Source organism: Diadema antillarum, unplaced genomic scaffold, assembly GCF_040938485.1.
Source record: "Diadema antillarum isolate AM-2024a unplaced genomic scaffold, OU_Dant_1.0 seq00000002_RagTag, whole genome shotgun sequence".
Classification (NCBI taxonomy): domain Eukaryota; kingdom Metazoa; phylum Echinodermata; class Echinoidea; order Diadematoida; family Diadematidae; genus Diadema; species Diadema antillarum.
Genome location: NW_027271124.1, coordinates 1,010,987 through 1,031,285, shown reverse-complemented (window position 1 = coordinate 1,031,285; position 20,299 = coordinate 1,010,987). Strand labels below are relative to the sequence as shown.

Sequence of the window (20,299 nt, the reverse complement as noted above, 5' to 3'; positions counted from 1 at the left end):
CTTAGTTATTCAATCATATAAAGACCAAACCACACCATCATAGCCTCTTCCAAGTACAGTCGCGACAAAATCATGAAAGTTTTTATCAAATTAATATCGATACATAGTGTCGAGAATGGTATCGTATCTGACTATGACGTCACTGTTGTCTGCGGTTGTTGCGGCTGCGTTGCGGTGTTGTTGGCGGTGGTGCCACCATCGTCGGCAGATTCATCCACCTGACCGTTGACGTAGTCAAATCCCTTGAAAAACACGTAGAGTACAACGGTATTGACGATGTTGATGGCCGCCAAAACCAGAAAATAGTAGGCGAGGTGGCCGTTGTTGATATCAGGTGGATACCACTCATCTCCTGGAAACATCGGCGGTGATGAGAAGAAACGAGCTTAATGGTGACATCACTCAAAAAATGATAATGAATGACAACAAAAATGAAAACAGAGAGAACACATGCAAGAAAAAAAAGCTGAAGTTAACCGATGGTTGTCTTTGTGTACCTCGAAAAATTTCTTTGTGCGATTGTACTGAAAAAATAAAAATAAAGAGAGCTTTTCACACGTGCTCATCCTTTCGTAGAATGCAGAGGGAGTCTATTGTAGGTATTGAACTGGAGATGAAATTAGCAGTCAGTCATACTGCGTCATAATAATTGTTTAAGATGTGCTCTTTTCCTACATCGTCAGTGTTCCCAAAATGATTATGTTTCAAGCTACAAGTAGTTGTCAGAGCTGCGCTCCTGCTATCGTACATTTTTATGTTTACAATAAGCATAAGCTCTGTTTAGCTTGATGTCGTTTGCTTTATAGCTTGGGGTAGTAAACACACATAATATTCGCTTCGCCGTGTCTTGACTTTCTTAGCCTACTTTGACAGATAGAATCGATTCTTCGATCGCATTGGTACGTTCAACACTTTATAACATACCGATGGAAAGTACTTGAGGTTCACTTTTTTTTTTAATTGTGTAGGCGCCCTATGTATTTTCCCCTTCCTGTTAAAAATTAGAAAGAATTACGAGCTATAATATAGCACATGTCTTCATCATGGATTAAGTGGCAGTAAATTGTGTTTGCTAACAGTTTCATATGACTTGAATCATTTGTTTTTATGAACAATTCGTTACGAATGAGATTACAGCCTGGTCCCGCATACGGGAAGACTGATAGGACACCTCCAGTTACCAAAAAATACTGGTGACCATCAACAAACCAATCTGCGACCAAACACCCAAAAATATGATCGGCGACTGGATGTAGACGAGTTGCCGATATGTTCTTGTCATAGCCATCTGTTGCGACACGGATTGTCGCCGCTACACGGATTGTCGCCCCCTTCTCGGGGCGACAATCCGTGACGGAGTTGGCGTCACGGATTGTCGCCCCGTCACGGATTGTCGTCTGGCGACAATCCGTGACGCTTGTGCAGTTCCCAGTTTTTGACCTCGATGGCGACAATCCATGATGGCAAAAAATTTGTTGCGACACGGATTGTCGCCCCGTCAAGGATTGTCGCCCCGGACTCGGGGTGGTTGCTCCGGTGTTAAGCTTTGGTGGGATGGGTATGACTGGTAAGTTATGCGTATGTTTGTTTGTTTGTTTGTTTGTGTGTGTGTGTGTGTGTGTGTGTGTGTGTGTGTGTGTGTGTGCATGGTATGTGCTGTATATGATTTGCAGGTGCGTACAATAAGTGACTTGTGTATGAGTTTCCGTATTGTTGTGTGTGAGTGTGTGTGTGTGTGTGTGTGTGTGTGTGTGTGTGTGTGTGTGTGTGTGTGTTTGGAGTATAATAACACAATAATCATGTAGAAACTGTGCATGTGTGGTGGTTGTATAGTGGTAGTGATTTGTTTGTCTGTGTGTATACGTGTGCCTGTATGCGTACGTGTGTATGTGGTATATAGTGGCGTATGTGTATATCAAAGGGTACATGTATGTGATGGTGCGTGTTTGTGAGCGCAGTTTTGTGCCTGCATGAGTATCTGAGGGGTTTGGTGTTCGTGGGCTACATAGGCCCTACGTATGTGTGTTGTGTGTGAGCGTTCGTGTGTCTACGTAAGGCCCCAGTCACATAATGCTCTGCGTCCGGCGTTACGTCCAAATAAGTCTTTTTTTTTTCTGCGGACACCCGCGGATCCCTTGCTGTCACCAGAGCATTTTTACAAAACATACGGGAAAAAATATGCGGGCGATACGGAGAGATACGACCAAATGCGAATACTTGCGTCCACTTGCGGATATTCTTACGAATTGGCACGTAATTTTGTTCTTTCAACTTGCATAAATTTCCGAATAGTTCGGAACACTTGCGTAGAGTTGCGACTATTTACGGAGAGTTGCGGATATTTTCGGATAGTTACAGATTGTTATAAATAATTATGTACAATGTGACGATCCCTGCCAATTCAATGTATTATGACAGCAAATTTATCACATATTGGACTGTCTTACATCGTACACTGGGGAAAACTGAAATTGAATTTACATACAAGTTGTGAAAAGTTTTCGCATTTCTTTAATTTGCTTTACAATAATAAAAGATATATGAAATTTTGAACTTGAAGTTTGAATTTTATTTGTGCAGCTCAAATATGGATAAACATCATAAATGTAAAGACTACATAACATAATTATACCACAAATAGAATACAATCTAGATCGATAAGTTAAACAGAGTAAGAAAATATTACTTACAGTCATGGAATAGACTAACTGTGGTTACGCTGTCATTGTGCAGTGATATTCATGGCTTTCTGGGTTATGTTAAGGAGATTGTTATAATAAAGCAATGCCTATTACATTTCCAGAAAAAAAAAAAAAAAAAACATTAAGACATTCGGACACCCCTCCCACACCCAAATACAATATTTAAAAAAAATGTAATATCCATGGAGCGTAAAGTGGGTAAGACTATTTAATATGGAAATACTAAATTCGTTCTCATTTTATATAGTTTATCGCTGTCCCACACCTTCCCAGCCAGAAAAGTGAAAAAAATGCTGTCACTTCATCCCCAACCCAAAAATTGCCTTCCGAGTTTCGAAAAATATACATTCAAATAGTATACAAGGGAAAAATGTTCAGCACCAATGGTCAAGCGATGTCATGCGTATATGGGTGCCACCTAAAATGACCATTTGTGGGAGAAATTTCGTAACTTGACTTTGCGGTTCTGCCTCTCCACCGCTCCGAGTGTGTTGTAGCATTCCTTCAGGTAAATGCGCTGCAGCTTGGCAACACGAGTTGTGTGGCTTCCCACGCGTCTCTGTGTTCCCATGCGAGTGGAAAACAGAAAACGTCGAAGGACGTAATCGTCTACAGCATCCCCTGTGCAATTCCCTGTACCTAGAGGTTCGTTGATCCAATAATGAAATTCGGAATAACGAACCTTCGAATAAAGAACCTCCGACTAAAGAGCCTTCAGAATAACGAACTTTTGCAATAACGAAATGTAACCCCCTCCCCACATACACACACACCCGAACCGATACCACATTCCTTCCTGATGAAACGACTTCCCAATGTTGATGAATTAATAAGACTAGTCACATAATGGACGGTATGCAGAAAAGCAGCATCCGCCCGCACGCAAGCACCACTCCGAATTCATAAACAAATCCGCCAAACTCATCAAAGTCAAAGCTGCTGATAAAATCAATATCAACGTTTATGCCAGCAACAGCTTACTAGGTGTCCCTACCCACGCGCAGCTAAAAAACACATACGCAAAAAGCTGACATAATAAACACATTCTTCCATCACACACACACACACACACACACACACATACACACACACACGCACAAACGGACACTAAATTATCATGTGCGCGCGCACATACACACTTCCTTGAAACCTCACCATGACTTTTTACATGGCATGTTTGCATGGATGTAGCCATGTAAGTTATGTGTTAGTATTTTAATGACTATGTCCTGAACGATATTACCCAGCAAAATGTGCTTGAGGGCGGGCGACAATCCGTGCCGCCAGCCCTCGTCACGGATTGTCGCCAGACGACAATCCGTGACGGGGGCGACAATCCGTGCCGCCAACTCCGTCAAGGATTGTCACCCCCGAGCCGGGGGCGACAATCCGTGTAGGGGCGACAATCCGTGTCGCAACAGCCATCTTTTCTTTCATCATATACATCTTATTCTTGCTCACTATACGTCAGTTCAGTTGCTTGTTCTGCTGCATAGGTGACAGCTGTGACAATTCGATGGCCTCAAATGAAATGCATAAAAAAAAAATAAAAATCAGACAGACCAAACAAATAGAACATACCTGCTGTAAGCGCGTTTATGGCGGGAACCAGAAGAATTCCTACCAGGTGACCCAAAGTGAAGTAAAAGAAGAAGATACCGGTCAAGGTAGCCGGGAGGAGCTGTAGCGACTGTTTGAAGGCAAACTCGAGTCCTGGATTGAGAGAGAGAGGGAGAGAGAGAGAGAGAGAGAGAGAGAGAGAGAGGGGGGGGGAGGAGGAAAGACAGAGGGGGGGGAATAAGAGATGGAGAGTCACAGAGAGAGGGGGAAGGGAGAGGAATGGAGAGATGACACATCATAGAGTTGCCTCATACCTCGTCCATGTATATTTTATTCGTAAGCCCCAGTCACATAATTATATAAACACTGATCCTCAAGGATCTACAAGGCAATCTCCGGAACATGCCGGCAATGATCCGGGGAGTTTCGGGATAATTTTGCCTATGATGGGGTCTCAACGAGCGTTCATGACTGTACACATGGTATCAACACGGCAGCTACACGGATGAGGCCGGGCCAGCACGGCATCTGGCAACTACACGGTCCATGCCGGAAGAGCGTCTACACGGAACATCAGGGCGTCTACACGGACCAACATGGCAGCTACATGAACCACGTACGCCGGTAGACGAAAATCTGCCGTAAAAAGCGAGCTGATTTTAGATTTTTCATTAATCTTCTCGTTCTCGTTACGTACGGGACCAGGTAGATTCGTGTCCATCCCTGTAATACCGTGTTTGAACGTAATGGTCCGTGTAAATGCCATGTGGCTGCTGTGTAGGTCCGTGTAGCTGCCTTGATGATCCATGACTGTCTTTGGACTGCCAAGGATACTCACTTCGCCTACACGATCGTTCCAGGCAGCCACACGGACCTTTACGGCAACTACACCGCAGCCACACGGGTCATCCCGGATTGCTCGGCCAACGCGGCAGTCCCCGGACGACGCCGGATGTTTTTGACCTCCAAAAGTTGCCGTGTTGGCCTCCCGGATGTCCCCAGATCGATACGGACTTACACGGTCCTCCAAGGATGCCCAAGGCGTAAACACGGATCTCACCCCCGGATCACCCCTGATCAGATCCGGGGTGATCCGGCATGTCAATGTGACTGGGGCTTTACTTTGAAAAACTCTGATATACAGTACTATAACAAAGTCGGCTTTGACAGCATATAGATTCGCAAGCATTATAGCTTATAATCCGAACTCGCAAAGAGGAAGAAAAGGATAAGAGCTACGTTTACACTGACAGGTCAATAGATAGTCTAGCTGTTCTTCTCAAGCAATATTGCCTCCATCTGTGGTGCGGTTATGTTACGCTGTTTCTTTCGACTATATTTCAAACTCCTTCCTTTCCTGTATTGTTGTCGTTGATAAGAAATATATATTCGTTGCCGCCTCCAAAGAGGTCTCCTGTATTAGACATATTGTGACGTCATTTCAAGAGCCTTCGTCATAATTCATTTAGATTAATCACACAAAGTCAACGTCAAGAAACCAATGCAAACCACTTTCCTCAAGGAATGTTCTTCGTATTCTATAATAGCCACACTCCAACTTCATAAACAGATTAAACTTTGCAGCTTTACCAATGACACACTGGAAGCACCATTACGGGTGCAACTTTGCACCTTTCAAACCAGTGTCACAACGGGAGCACTTTTAATGTACAACTTTGTACCTTTTCTCGTCTAAAACGTGCAAATTCGCAACAGTACAGGTGTCCCTACTGTGTCTTTTCAAGGTGCAAAATTGAAACAATTTTTCTTAGTGTGTACCATGTCCGTGTTATCGATCATTTTCTTCCTGAAGTTGGCCGACATCATTTATTTTCATATTTCTCGCTACCCCCTTTTTTTATTGCTCTAAATGACGTTAACGAAAAATTGTCTGACTCTAGCTTTATCTATCAAAGGGAACAAGCACACCAACCTGAAATGTATACGAGAACGTCGGCTAAGGCCATGAGTAGGTACTGTGGAATAATGTAGATCAGGGACAGATCAGACACAACATACTCGATGCCATCTGCGCTTGTGATTACCGAGCTCCCTCCATCGGCAATGATATTCAGCCGAGCGCTCTCTACGGCAGCTGCAAACAAAACCGACAGCGTGGCGCACACGAGGCCCCAGACTGGTCCAAAGCAAACGAACAGGAGACAAGTAACAGGAGACAAGTAACTCCAAGGTAAAGGCATATGCTATAAGGGGACTAACAAAAATACATGTAACTTACGACAACTTGCGACCGTGTGCCGTCACCATGTTCAATGCAAAATGATATATCCAATTTAAGCTTTCTCGTCCATTACCCAACGTAGCTCTGGTATACATGTTATTGATGATTTCTGGCCTCCCTTCAGAAACATGATCTTTCTAGTTGGAAATAGTTGACCAAGTCAAATTGACGAAATTTCCTAGATATCGTCTTCTTTATCTTCATTATCATCATTATCATTATAATCATCATCACAATCACCATCATTATCATCATCACCATCACCATCACAATTATCATCATTATAACCATCATCATTATCATCACCATCATTATCATCATCTTCACCATCATCATCATCATCGTCACATCGTCGTCGTCATAATCATCGACATCATCACATTCATGTTACAGAATTTGGTGGTATATTTTCAGTTTAAACCGTACGGGACCTCAAAAAATGATAGTGACTGTCATGAATGCTTCAGTCTTTGGACTCACATGTTCGGAAGGACAGCGTGGTGGAAACGAGGCGCGCGCTGAGGTATGGGTAGACGTAGACATTGACGATGGGTGCCAGAGCCACCCCGACTGCCGGCAGGATGGAGCTCACGATGTCGGGAGGAATGAAGTGGCCAACAATCTCTGGTCTGAGATGTTGGGCTTGCTCCAGGAACGAGGACGATGTCTAATGATAATAGTGGTAATGATGATGATAATAGTAATAATAATAATAACAATAATAATAACAATAATAATAATAATAATAATAATAATAATAATAATAATAATAATAGTTATAACAATTTCTTAGAAAAGCACTAGAAGACTCAGGTTCCAGGATGGAACTTGACGTGATATTGATCTCCAAGTATATCTTGTGAAGATAGAGACAATAATGATAATAATAACAACAATAATAATAATAATAATAATGATAATAATAATAGTGATAATAGTAATAATAATAATAATAATTATGATAATAATAATAATAATAATAATAATAATAATAATAATAATAATAATTCTTATTATTATTATTATTATTATTATTATTATTATTATTATTATTATTATTATTATTATGTCTTATTTACCAAGGATAACCTCTTCAGTGTTGCCACTGCTCTACCAGAGTGCCTTGCCATTATTAGTACCTTAGCGTTGCCAGGTACCCATTTGTACACATGGGTCGATCCAATTGGGAGTCGGGAGTCCTATCCACTATGCCACTGCGCCCCAAAACATTAAGAAGATATGATAAGCAAATCTAAACTGTAACCCTAGTTTATGTTTCAGTCAGTTTCGACATACGGAATGAAATGGAATATGGCTGCAAATGTTTACAAAAAAGGGAAAGAACGGTAAAGACGTGGCACTTTAAACACTTTTCGTGGAACAGAGAAAGTAAATAAAGAGTAGAGGAGAGGAGGGAAAGAGCTGGAGAGAATGCTTGTGGTGACGGCACAACTAGACCATTGGTCTTAGCTTGGAAACAACATGTTTTATAATACATCCTTTACTGCTAAAACCATCCGTGTAAAGTTTAGAATGTTTACAATGTAATTACAAATGTAAATACTGGTTGAGTGAAAAAGTAGCAAAAATATAAGAAGACATCAGTAAAACATTTAAAAAATGACCATCGATTTCTTATAGTTTCGGTGCCGTCATCGCTGGATAAGGAGTCTACAACATTATCTGACGTCATAATAGACAACAAAAACGAAAATGCAACATATTTCCACTTTTCTGGCAAAATGCAAGAATATGCGACCAACCTCTTTCTAAAAGTAGGGAGACTGATATTACCCTGACAGTAACAGGTCGATGAAACGTGTATTATCATGGAAATGACTTTTTTTTTGAAATTCTCCTTGTTAAATAATTTCTATTCATATCACTGTCCATAATGAAATAATACAGTAGGCTCCTACCGGGGGATGACGGAATCGAAAGTTTATTTTCAATCGATTATATTTCCTTTGAAATTTCACTGATGTTTCCTACTGATGTTGCTGCTTTCGCTTTGGTTTCTTTTAAGGATTTGAACTATTTCAAAGTCATTCATTGGTAAGACATTATAGCCAAGGACTAAGTGTCCATCGGAATACCTGGTAACGTAGGATACCGTAAGGTAGAAGGGCCGAGAGCAGGAGAGAGGCGTATAAGATTCTCAGACTTGATACCACCTTATCTTCCGAAATGCCGCTGACACTAGCAAAGTCTTGCACATTAATCCTGCCAAAGTACTTGGGTGGGGTCTCCGGAGGTGGGGTTGGATGGGGTGCGGCCAGTAGTGCTGGTCCCGGTTGTGATGTGTCTGCGGTGATACCGCCGTCGTTCGACGCGGTTGTTGGACCAGGATCAAGGGCACCGATCAGAGGGATGGTCTCGTCGACGTCGACTTCAATATCATCGACAACGGTGGATGACAAACAACTCTGGCATGAAGTACATGAGATCTTGTCTCGGATCCGGGAACACAGATTGCCACATGTAGACTTGAGTGAGCCGATAAGTGTTTTATGTGCCACTTTGGCGACCGTAACAGCTGGTGTGGTACCTGCCCTCAGCGAGAAACAAATCCACTTGGTTACTGCGATGCTTTGTTATGCAAAAGCGTATAACAAATTTCGATAACTGCAATATCTACCACTTTCCTTTACAGGTTAGTAACGTCATACAAATTTGCTGACTGACAGTGGCGTACCGTGGGTGAAGACATTGGGGTGGGGGGGGGGGGGGCACCTCATGGAAAAGTAATCTTGAGGGTGTTAATTATTAACATGCTTGTGCGTGCGTGCGTGTGTATGTGTGTGTGCGGTTCCTTCTGTCAATTGTTACGTGAAAATGTTTTGCCGTGGGAGAACACTGCAAAAATGTTCCTCCATCACGTGACTGTGTTTAGCCAATTAGGCCTACTAACCGGTATTTGACTAACCCATTTAATATAGCGGAATGTGATACAGTACATTCCACAGCGCAGTCACTGAGCAGCATTGCCACGAATAGGACGCACGAATAGCAAGCAAAGCGAGGGAGCTTAGCGATCAAACACGAGCAAAGAACATGCTCTTCTCTGTACCTTGAATACATACAGTATGTTATCATTTTTACCCAATGAATATCTTCCCGAAAAATATAAGTTCCACGTGCAAAAACTCCTTTCTTTCTTGTCGGCGCAATGTCTGTTACATGTTAACAGTTTTCCTTACATTGATTATGGAATGACGGTGTGAAATGACAAATTACTGGTAGCAACTTCAGGAGAATTGCATAACAATCAAATGCGAGCGAGCGGAGCGATTAAGCTGTAAGGCGCACCGGGCAATTACTGTCAGCAACATCAGTCAGGAGAACAATTAAATGCGAGCGAGCTGGAAAATTTTGACATTTTACATTCCAAAAACTGCCGTTTGTAGATATATTTTTCCACTTTGGAAAGTAAGGAGGGGCGGGGGAGCTCATCGGGAGCAACTGCTGGCAATTACTGGCAGCAACATCAGAAGAATTGCATAATAATTAAATGCGAGCGAGCTTGAAAATTTTGACATTTCACAGTCCAAAAACTGTTGCTATATTCTTCAGCTTTGGAAATTAAGGGGGGGGGGGAGGTGCACTGGGCGCAACTGCTGGCAATTGCTGGCTGCAACATCAGGAGTATTGCATAACAATTAAATGCGAGCGAGCTTGAAAATTGTGACATTTTATAGTCCAAAAGGTGCCGTTTGTATATAGCTATATTTCTCGCTTTGGAAATTAAGGGGGGAGGGGGCGCACCGGGCGCAACTGCCGGCAATTACTGGCAGCAACATCAGGAGAATTTCATAATAATTAAATGTGACCGAGCGGAGCGAGCGAGCTTTAAAATTTTGACATTTTACAGCCCCAAAACTGCCGTTTGTAGCTATATTTTCCGCTTTTGAAATTAAGGGCGGCGCGCCCGGTGCGCCCCTCCCCCTGGATCCGCCACTGGTAGTCAAGGGTGTCGGTTCATGTTCATGATTGAGGGAGGTATGACCAGCGTCGAATTGACCAAACGGGGGAGTTTTCACATTCTGTCACGTTGTCTCTTACACAATAATTACATACAAGTTGAACACAGATAAAGATAACGTTTGGTTTGAGTTAAACCAGGTAATTGAAACAATGATAAAAGAACCAGTCAGGTAATGTGTTTTGTTACCCTAGGGTTTATCTTTTTGTTGTTGCTGTGCAGAAGGCTAAGCTGCTTTGAAATACGAAATGAGTGGACTTACGAAACATGTCGTAACTTTTCACAATCGAAGAAAATCAGAAAAATGAATATCAACGGTCATTTTACATTTTGGTGGTGGGTCGGACACAGTGTTTTGTTATTTAAGCATCTATTCATAGCGGTGTATTCTTTTCATGGAGGTAGAGAAACATCCAACTTTCGATTTTTTTTTTTTTTTTTGGGGGGGGGATATCAAAAGTTTTGCTTCCATATCAAAATTAGTTAAAGCCCCTCAATGTGGCAGGTTATCACTGCTACACTCACTGCAGACAGCTTGATGCGTCGTCTTGTAATAATTCTTGGCGTAAACGAAGAATGCCATGATGCCGAGGTTGACGATGACGACGATGACGAAGCCGACGAAGAAAGAGACTTTGGTTTGAACGAACGTCAGGCTGGTGTAGGCAATCAGAGGAGCAAACTGCAGCGCGCTGTAGAGACTACAAAAGAGAAGGAGCAAGATTAGTCCAAGTTTCAGACCGTCAGCTCGTGCTAATTTATCTATTTAATTGATTCATTATATCGAAATATTTAGCCAGAATAACATGATTGACACTGGAGTTTGTCGCAGAAAAATGTGAAGTTAGTCATTTTTTTATTTCATCCGGTCAAAGTTAGCCAAAAGGAAAAATCAAACTCACAAGTTAATAGGAACATAACAATGACTGAATATTTCTATCCCCTCTTATTGGTATTCACTAGTGGACACAAAAAGTCATTGCAGTGTGAATTGCCCAGTGTGGGGTGATGTGGTTGATCATTATTCGTTCTCGCTAAGATTCGTTAATCAAAAAATGAAGAAAGGTTAGTTGTATATTCGGAAGGATAGTTAAAAATCTAAAAACTGGAAAAAAAATCGTTATTCCGAAGGTTCGAAAATCAAGTTTATCCGTAAACGAAATTAGGTTTGTAATTCCGCAGGCTCCTTAGTACGCACCTTTTTTTAAATACTTTTTTTACTTTTGGACTAAGAACCTTAGGAATAGAGAACTTTTGAATTAACGCCACAGATTTTCCGATAAGCAACGATTTTAGAGAAACTTATTTCATTTTCGGACAACCGGACATCTTGGTATGGGGAATTTGTTTGTTTCAAACATAACAAACCATAGTTCGGTTTTGGATTAAATATTCTTCGGAATAAGAACATTGCAACTCTTAGCAAAATTTTTGAACTCTTTCGAGTGCCTTCATCAATGTAGCCTGTGAAACGTGAGTTTGGTAAACACAAGTTGTCGCCTGCAGTATTGCAGTGGTCCATGATCAATGGCGCCAATATTGATATTGCAGCTTTATTCTTACACACAAATTCAATGAATTTTGTAGCTTTTTTTCGGCATAATCTTATCAAGAGTACACTGTACATTACTATTAGAGCTAGCAAATAATGGATGTTCTGTTGCCTATGCAACGTCCTACAAACCACCTTGAATACAAAGAGTAAGCAAAAGTAAGCCTTTATTTTTAAGCTTTGACGATCATTGTTAAAGTTAAAACATATTATATGTAATGTTCACTGTAAGCTCAGCCCATCCATAGTGGGACAAGCTTCCCGAATTCTCTTCATGGCCTGTAATGCCTGTGTATCGGTTTCCGCAGGAATGATTTTGGCAAGTTGCATGGTCTACTTGCCTGTAAATATTCATTTTCAAACCTAGTTTTTTGAATTACACTGTTTTGAAGAAGATCGCTACTTTCACAGCAAATAATCCAAGCATCACATGTGGTGCTCGAAGGCGTGTTAGTCATGTATAGTCATATGTGATATTGCTTGTCGTTGAAAACTACCAAATTCAGAACACACTCGTTCCTGTCATGGACGTTAAAGGCGTTACAGAGCCCACTTCCAGGTTTTACTTCTGGCTCCACTTCCGGGTTTCTTCAGCTGACAAGCAAAAAAAAAAAAAAGTTGGGGGGGGGGGGGGGGCAAAGTGGTGACACCTTATGTATTCCTTTGTATGGTGCAAAAAAAAAAGTGTCGGGGCCCGAGCCTCCCTTCCCCCTTCCCCCGTTCCGCCAGCCATGCATTATTTTCCTTTCAGATGAAACAAAGCTTTAATTTTTCAAAGTACTTCTAATATTTGAGTTCGGGACAGAAACAACCAAATATAATGCTAACCAGTGTAATCAATGCTAAGCATAGTTGAAGATAAAAAATGTGAACAATGATAATAAGGTACGGTTTATTGAGAGAAAATAGTGATATCTCCTTATATTTTAGGCTTTATTGCAAAATTTTTATATGGTAGGATGTTTTGTGATACAGTGGACCTACAAAATATGCATCAAAAGTGATAACTCGAACATTTTTTAAAGCCATTGCTCCCAATGGTTAACGGTACCACTCATCCAAACCAGCATTGCTTCTACGACTGGTACATGATAATTATGAGTCTTTTATCCCTGTGCAGTTGATGTGCAGCTTTTAAAAATACAGTGTACGACAAAAGCAAAAAAAAAAACACAAAAAACACAAAAAACCCCAAAAACCAAACCTCCCCCCCCCCCCCAAGAAAAAAAAAAAAAAACCTCTTACATGTGGAAAAATGTTTCCAAGACGGAATCACCGTACGGCTCAACCTGTGAGGCAGCGAATGGAGGTGCCGTCGTGTTGATGGCTACGACTCCCAGGCCGATCAGGAGCCGACCAATGAAGTAATAGATTTGCCTCTGATATATGGGTAGACCGTACTGCGGACCATATTGAGCCCAGTCGAAGGTAATCAGAGGAAAAATGCAGGTACCTGTAGACGCAGAAGAATGGAGAACCATATTTGGTCAGGGTGGTCTTGTTGTCAACCGACTTGATCGGTCAATGTGTAGGCCTATAGCGTAGATAGAGCAGACATGGTGAAGAATGTAATCTTGAATATCTTTCAAATTTCATCCATTTTGTTTCTGTCTTTGTACACGGGTGTCAATCGGATAAGATTTGTCCCCGTTATTTTTTTTTTTTACTTTGAAGAGACGTTCAATAACAAATATACCAACATGAGCAAAAGAAGGACTTGAGAAGAGTGCATGGTCAATTTACCGTCACGAGAAACTAACATTTCACGCCAATGACACCTAGTCAGGAAGTGACACCGACATCTTGACTTTTTGATGAAAATTGCTGTTTGCGTATATACAAACTGTAGGGCCCACCTCAGTCTTATCTTTTATATCCTCTTCTGCGATCTCCTTCATTTTCTGCTTCTTTTTCTTTTTGCGTCATATTTTAGTTGTTGTTTTTACTTTTAAGTTTATGGATGGTTTGAGCACTCAGAATAATCCGTGTTCGCTTGAAACACACTGCACTGGAGCTAAAACTGTGTTTCTTAAGTGATGTGTATTACTTACCCAATAGGCAAGATACACCACCCACGTGCATTACTGAGTACGGCCCCGTGCACGAGTCAGATATCAGTCCGATGATGGGGAAGAGGAGAATGTTGATGGCGAAGACAATGATCTCAGTGATTTTGGCTTCGGAATAGCTATAGTGGAGGAATTCCTTGGAGAACAAGGTGAGGTTGGTGGCCACGGAGAAAAAAATGAGTTGGGCGGAAAAAGCCCCCAAGACGATGAAGAAGGTGTTGAATACAACTTCCTTCGGAACCGATGCATTGCCGTCTGTACCATCTACTAGGTCCCCAATTTGCGACGCCATGTCGGAGAAGAATCCCTGTACCTCTGGTGGTTCATTTTCATCCACAATACTAACGACTTCAGAGACTGCATCCTCGGATGTAGCTGAAACACTGTTATCCGTTGTGTTGGTTGTTTCATTCGCCTGAGACGACGTTGGTGGCGCAGGGTTAGACGTGGAAGACGTCGGATCGGAAGAAGGGTTTTCCGAAGACATGATGTCTAAGTTTGCTCTTGTTATGGGTTCATATAATAGTTTATTCGTATGTTTGTTATTCCGACCAATAAAGATCCATTTATGAAGCGAGGAAACACTATGCGCCTATTCTGAAGCGAAGAATCTGAAACAGAAGTGTTATCTTTATAGCCTGGAGATGTCATGCTGAGCACTTACAAAGAGACTCCCCTTATTCCGGCCGTCAAGGAGAGGTTGTACTGTGCTGGTTGCTGATTATGAACGTGTTACCTATGTAATCTCAACTAAAAGTAAACAAATACCTACCAGCCTACATGCACATTAAAAGCTATAAATATTTATTGCTGGTCGCAGGAGCTTTCATTTAATTCGCATCAGAAAGCATCGGATTTCTCTTCCAAACGTTTTGTCATTGGAGTCTGACAGAAGGCACGGATAGTTTAACTCACTACTCTTCGAGGGCGGTGAGTTGGCTCAGTCGGTAGCGCGTCTGCCTCACGATCACGCGGCCCGGGTTCGAACCCGAGTCTTGACTGAGCAATGTTGTGTGTGAACATACCGTCCCCTCTAGCAAGAGGCAAAACACTCTGTCCCTCGGATAGGACATAAAATGGAGGTCCCGTGTATGAGAGAGTCACAGCTCATGCACGTAAAAGATCCCGCTTCATTCATTCATCGCAAAGAGCAGGGGTACTGTCTAACCAGGTGAAGTGGTCCCACCCCACATCCAACTGGACCCCATGGAAGACCAGCTTAGTGTAGCTGAATATGGGCTATCCAGCCATCTTCACAGATGGAAAATGAACAACAACAACAACAACCAGGGGGAACTAAATTAAAAAAAACTAAAATTAAGATGAAGAAAGAAATAGAGGAAACAAAATCTAAGTAAGGAAACTGTAACAAAAATAGTCTTATCAAATCATTATTGGTGACGAGGAAAAACGAACTCGATCTATACCTATTTGTTTACTTACATCCCTTAATTACGTTAGAATAAACATGTTTGTATCATGACATCTGAATTTGACTATCTCAAGGGCATCTATAAAGAAAGCTTACATATACTTGTAAGGAGTTGAAATTAAGAAGTTTTTATTGATTTTATCATTGCTTATAGCTAATAAGTGTTACCTTTAATAAGAATGTGACGTCATTTTGATTTTTTTTTTTGGGGGGGGAGGGGTCATGATCAACATAATCCCCTTTTAAATTCTGGTGCTTATTTTGATCATTATAATCAGTAATCTAATCTGTTCTCATTATCATTTTTATTGCGATGATGATCATCATTATTATTGTAATCATCAGCTTTCTTGCTGTCGTTGTCATTATGTCTGTATGCAAATATTTGCGATTTCTAGATTTCAATATTTCAATCTCAACTATCATTTCATTTCATTCAGTCGTTTTCATTTTTTGATATATATATAAAGGTGCCTGAGTTTTTGATCCTACAGCAGAAAAAAAAATGAGAAAATGTGTGGCTTGTTCTGTGAAGTCATTCTCATTTCGTTTTATATAACGCCTGGAGAGATCCTTGTCATTGATTGGTTGTTTGACATTGATCATTCGGCCCATTTCACTATGACATCATCATCCATGCAATTGGCGCTCCATTTACCGTGCAATTTTGGATCCATACGATTTGGTCCATTGCACGCTCGCTGATTGCCCGGCACACACAAGTGTAAAACGCTTGCGTTTGTAGTGTGTGCATGCGACAGCGCGCTAGCGTAAAGCGCTCAGCGAGCACTCTCGCGATCTTAGATTCTCTCTTTGTTTCTAAATTAATAAAACGTCAAATGACAAGGATCTATTTTAGGCGTTATATAAAACAAATAATAAATGTTTTTCATTCGTGCGATGGACAGAATATTTCATTCGATGAAAGATGAAATGTTTGATCCATTCAACTCGGCTGCGCCTCGTTGAATGGATCATTTCATCTTTCACCTCATGAAATATTCTGTCCATTGCACTCATAAACATTCATTATTTGTATATTATTTCATTTCTAACAAGACATTATTTAACCATTGGAATGCACATTTGTTATTTTCGTTGCATTGTTGTTTTTCATGTCATCGTTTTATTTCATTTCCAACACATATGATTACAACATTAGAATACACGTTTGTTGTTTTTTGTTGCATTGTTGTTTTTTCGATACATCGTTTTATTTCATTTCCAACACATACGATTACATCATTTGAAATCACACTTGTTGTTTTTCATTGCTTTGTTGTATCATTAGCATGTGTATTCAATTGTTGTAGTCATATGTGTTGGAAATGAAATAAAACGAAATGAGGAAAGGACTTAATGCGCAATGAATAAAGATTGTTATCATAATTAAAACAATAATTCATAATTACTGGAGTTCCCTCTTCAGATATACACCAAGACGCCGCTTGACACAGCACATATGACCAAGGAAGGGATGTCCATTTTCCGAATAATTTTCTATGACGTCGTTAAACTGTCGGAACAGAACGTGCAGAAATCCTCGCAATTACAAGTTGTTGTTGTTTTTCATATATATCTCTGTCTACATCTGTAGTTACCTTCTATCGACATGACATTTCCCGATAAAAGGTTGGTCTAAATGCTTATTTATACATTGGTCTGAGCTTATTATCTAAATTTAGCTATCTAAAAATATAGTAGTAAGTCTACTGTACTACAGTATTTCTTTGAAACGACGAGACATAGTGTAGTTATAAATGATTTTTTTTTATGTCATTACTTTATATCGACATTGTGAGTTGTAGACATTCTTTTTTCACGAATTTTCCCCAAATCAAGCCCAAAAGGCTACTGGTAACCGCGCACTTGAATGCTGAGTAAATTATAACCTTTACATGCCTTAAGAATGACACCAGGATGTTTTCACTTTGATCATTATTGACATTTCATGCATTGGGAGTATTTTATTTATTTTATTTTTATTTATTCATTTCCATTCATAGGGTGGATAGCCCTTTCAGCTCGAGACTGATTTCCAAAGGGGTCCACATACATGTAAAAATACAACGTATACAAAACAATGAACAAATACAAACGTATGATAACTCTATACATAAGCAAAGTGGGAAAAAACAAGATGTATAAGATTTCGTACAGAGGTCAAATGAAAACAAAGAAATTAACAAATAGATTAGACAAAATAAATGTAAAAATAAAGTCTGAAACATTAAAATAAAGAAATGAATCATACAATAGTTTACCAATTGTTAATCAAATATGGTTATAACAATCTAACAGATTTAAGAAATACAAAAACGATAAATAAAACAATAACTGAAAAGAAATTTTGAAATCTATACATGTACTGAATCATCTTATTGAATTAAATCATATTTATTAAGGATAAAATCAATTACAAATCAATTTAGAATATATAATTAACAAATTAAATGAACGATGTGAAATATGAATAATATTCAAAACATATGAAATTAAATATAAAATGTTTTACAAATTAAAGATCAAATATGTCTACAAAATCAAAAAGAAATGGTTTAAACAGTATAAAATATAAAATATAAAATAATGATAAATAAAAAGACTATATGGATCAATATCGAATCATGCAATTGAATTAAATAATACTTTCAGGTTAAAACCAACTTCGTTGTTAGGAATGATAAAAATAAGTTCTTAATTTGATGAGTATTCAAGTAAAAAAACATGAGTCATAAATGAACGGGTACGGTTTTTAAGACAAAATTTAGTTACATAGTATATAAAAGAAGTATAAACAATATAAGGTCAGCATGGTAATACAAATGGTTGGTAAAATTCATTAAAGGCAAGAAAATACATAAAATAAACAATCAAAAGGATTTGCAAAAGCATTACACAATATAATTACAACTAGAACACAAGATAGATCTATTTTTCAATGACAGTATGGTGATTTAACGTAGTTAACCAAAATTTCATAACTTGTGAAACATGCGAAGTACAAACAATAACAAACAAACAAGCAAACAATTTGACTGAAACAAATGTGAAATTGTAAAGTACACAGAGGAAAAAATCATAAGAAGTTAGTAATAGAACAACTTTGAGTTCAGCAACTACAAAGTGAACGCTAGTGGGGTTTCCTTACCTTAACCTGAGAACAAGTAACAAATAACACAATCATCTGTTCAGCATTCTGAATAAGTTATCTAAAAAGTTAAACTTCTGAGAGAGCGAGTAAAGGAGTTGACATTCTTTATGCTCCGTATTTCTTGAGATAAAGAATTAAATAACTTAATGCTGCTGTAAAAAAAACTTCGCTTTAAAAACTCTGTTTTAGGTTTAGGTAATTGTAATTTTAAAAAACTATTTCTTATATTATATGAATTACTTCGTAGTTTAATCCTCGTTGACAAATAAAAAGGGGCCATATTATGAAGTACTTTAAATAACATAGTCAGATTTCCTATCTTCCAGCGATTATCAATAGATAATATTTTGGTCTCATCATATAACTCATATGTTCGTTTGTAGGGACACGCTTTGTTTAAAATTCGTACTGCTCTATTTTGTAGGACTCGAAGTTTGTCTAGATTGCACTTGTTTGCATTGTTCCATACGATAGAGCAGTAATCGAAATGCGATTGGATTATAGAGAAATATAACATTTTTGCGACGTGATATTCTATATACGGTCTAGCTTTGCGGAAAAGGAATAGATTACGAATGATTTTGGTGTGAATATAATCTATATGCAGCTTCCAATTTAGGCTTGGGTCCAGAATGACTCCTAGATATTTACAGCTGAAGACCTCTCTCACTGGTGTATTACCAATAAGTAGTTGAGAATTAGAGTTGTGAAATTGTTTGGTTTTTTTCTTGGAGCCCATAATCATATATTCTGTTTTATTTACATTCAACATAAGTTTATTTGCATCCAGCCAAAGCGCCACAGATTCAAGATCATCGTTTACCCTATCTGCTATTGTTTGAGGATTATTGGAGGATAAGTAAAGACAAGTATCGTCAGCATAGAGCGATACAGAACAATGCTTTATTGCGTTTGGCAAATCGTTTATAAAGAGCAAGAATAGGAGGGGTCCGATAATGGACCCTTGTGGGACTCCGCATTCAACTGTGTCGGGTGAGGAGATTGACCCGTTTACTCTCGTTACTTGCGTTCTTTTACACAGATAATCATTAAACCAGTCTATACAAGTAGCATCAAACCCATACCAGCTTAGCTTTTTTTAAAAAGAGGGAATGGTCCACTGTGTCAAAAGCTTTTTTCAGATCTAAAAAAACGTACTTAAAGTATGGTGGACGAGAAAAAAGGACGATATTCATCATAAACAAGGTGATTTATACATTTCTGAAAAGTTTAAGTCTCTAGGACTATGAATAATTAACTTTCAGAAGGTAAAAACGTCTCTAGAACGATGGAGAGATGGTGTTTTAGACCCTTTTTAGACCGACTAAACCGGATCTGACGGCGAAATTTTGGTGACCAAAATTATGACGTCACGAAATGAACGAATCTGCCCTGAGGTGATGCGCTGTGCTACGCACTCCATCCACACAGTTGGCTCCGTCTATGGAAGGCCATTGCGGACATAATTCGTTTGGGTGATACGTATGGAAACGAGCACATGTATGCAACTCCAACGTTTGCTAATACACCAATCAGCAAATGTTGTTTGGCAAACGTTTGCACGGTGCGATAGCATACGTTTGCAAGGTTTTTTTCATATTCTTTT

At 39.5% G+C, this 20,299-nt stretch overlaps 1 protein-coding gene across 1 annotated transcript; it reads right to left on the bottom strand.

Moving 5' to 3' along the window:
• Positions 1-131: 131 nt before the first annotated feature.
• Positions 132-14,594, bottom strand: LOC139724901 (solute carrier family 15 member 4-like). Its single transcript, XM_071636025.1, has 8 exons — positions 14,090-14,594; positions 13,284-13,491; positions 11,012-11,187; positions 8,601-9,052; positions 6,985-7,171; positions 6,196-6,399; positions 4,284-4,415; positions 132-352 (listed from the first exon to the last, which is right to left on the bottom strand). The coding sequence occupies exons 1-8, from the start codon at positions 14,592-14,594 to the stop codon at positions 132-134; spliced, it is 2,085 nt and encodes a 694-aa protein (XP_071492126.1).
• Between the last annotated feature and the right edge of the window lie 5,705 nt (positions 14,595-20,299).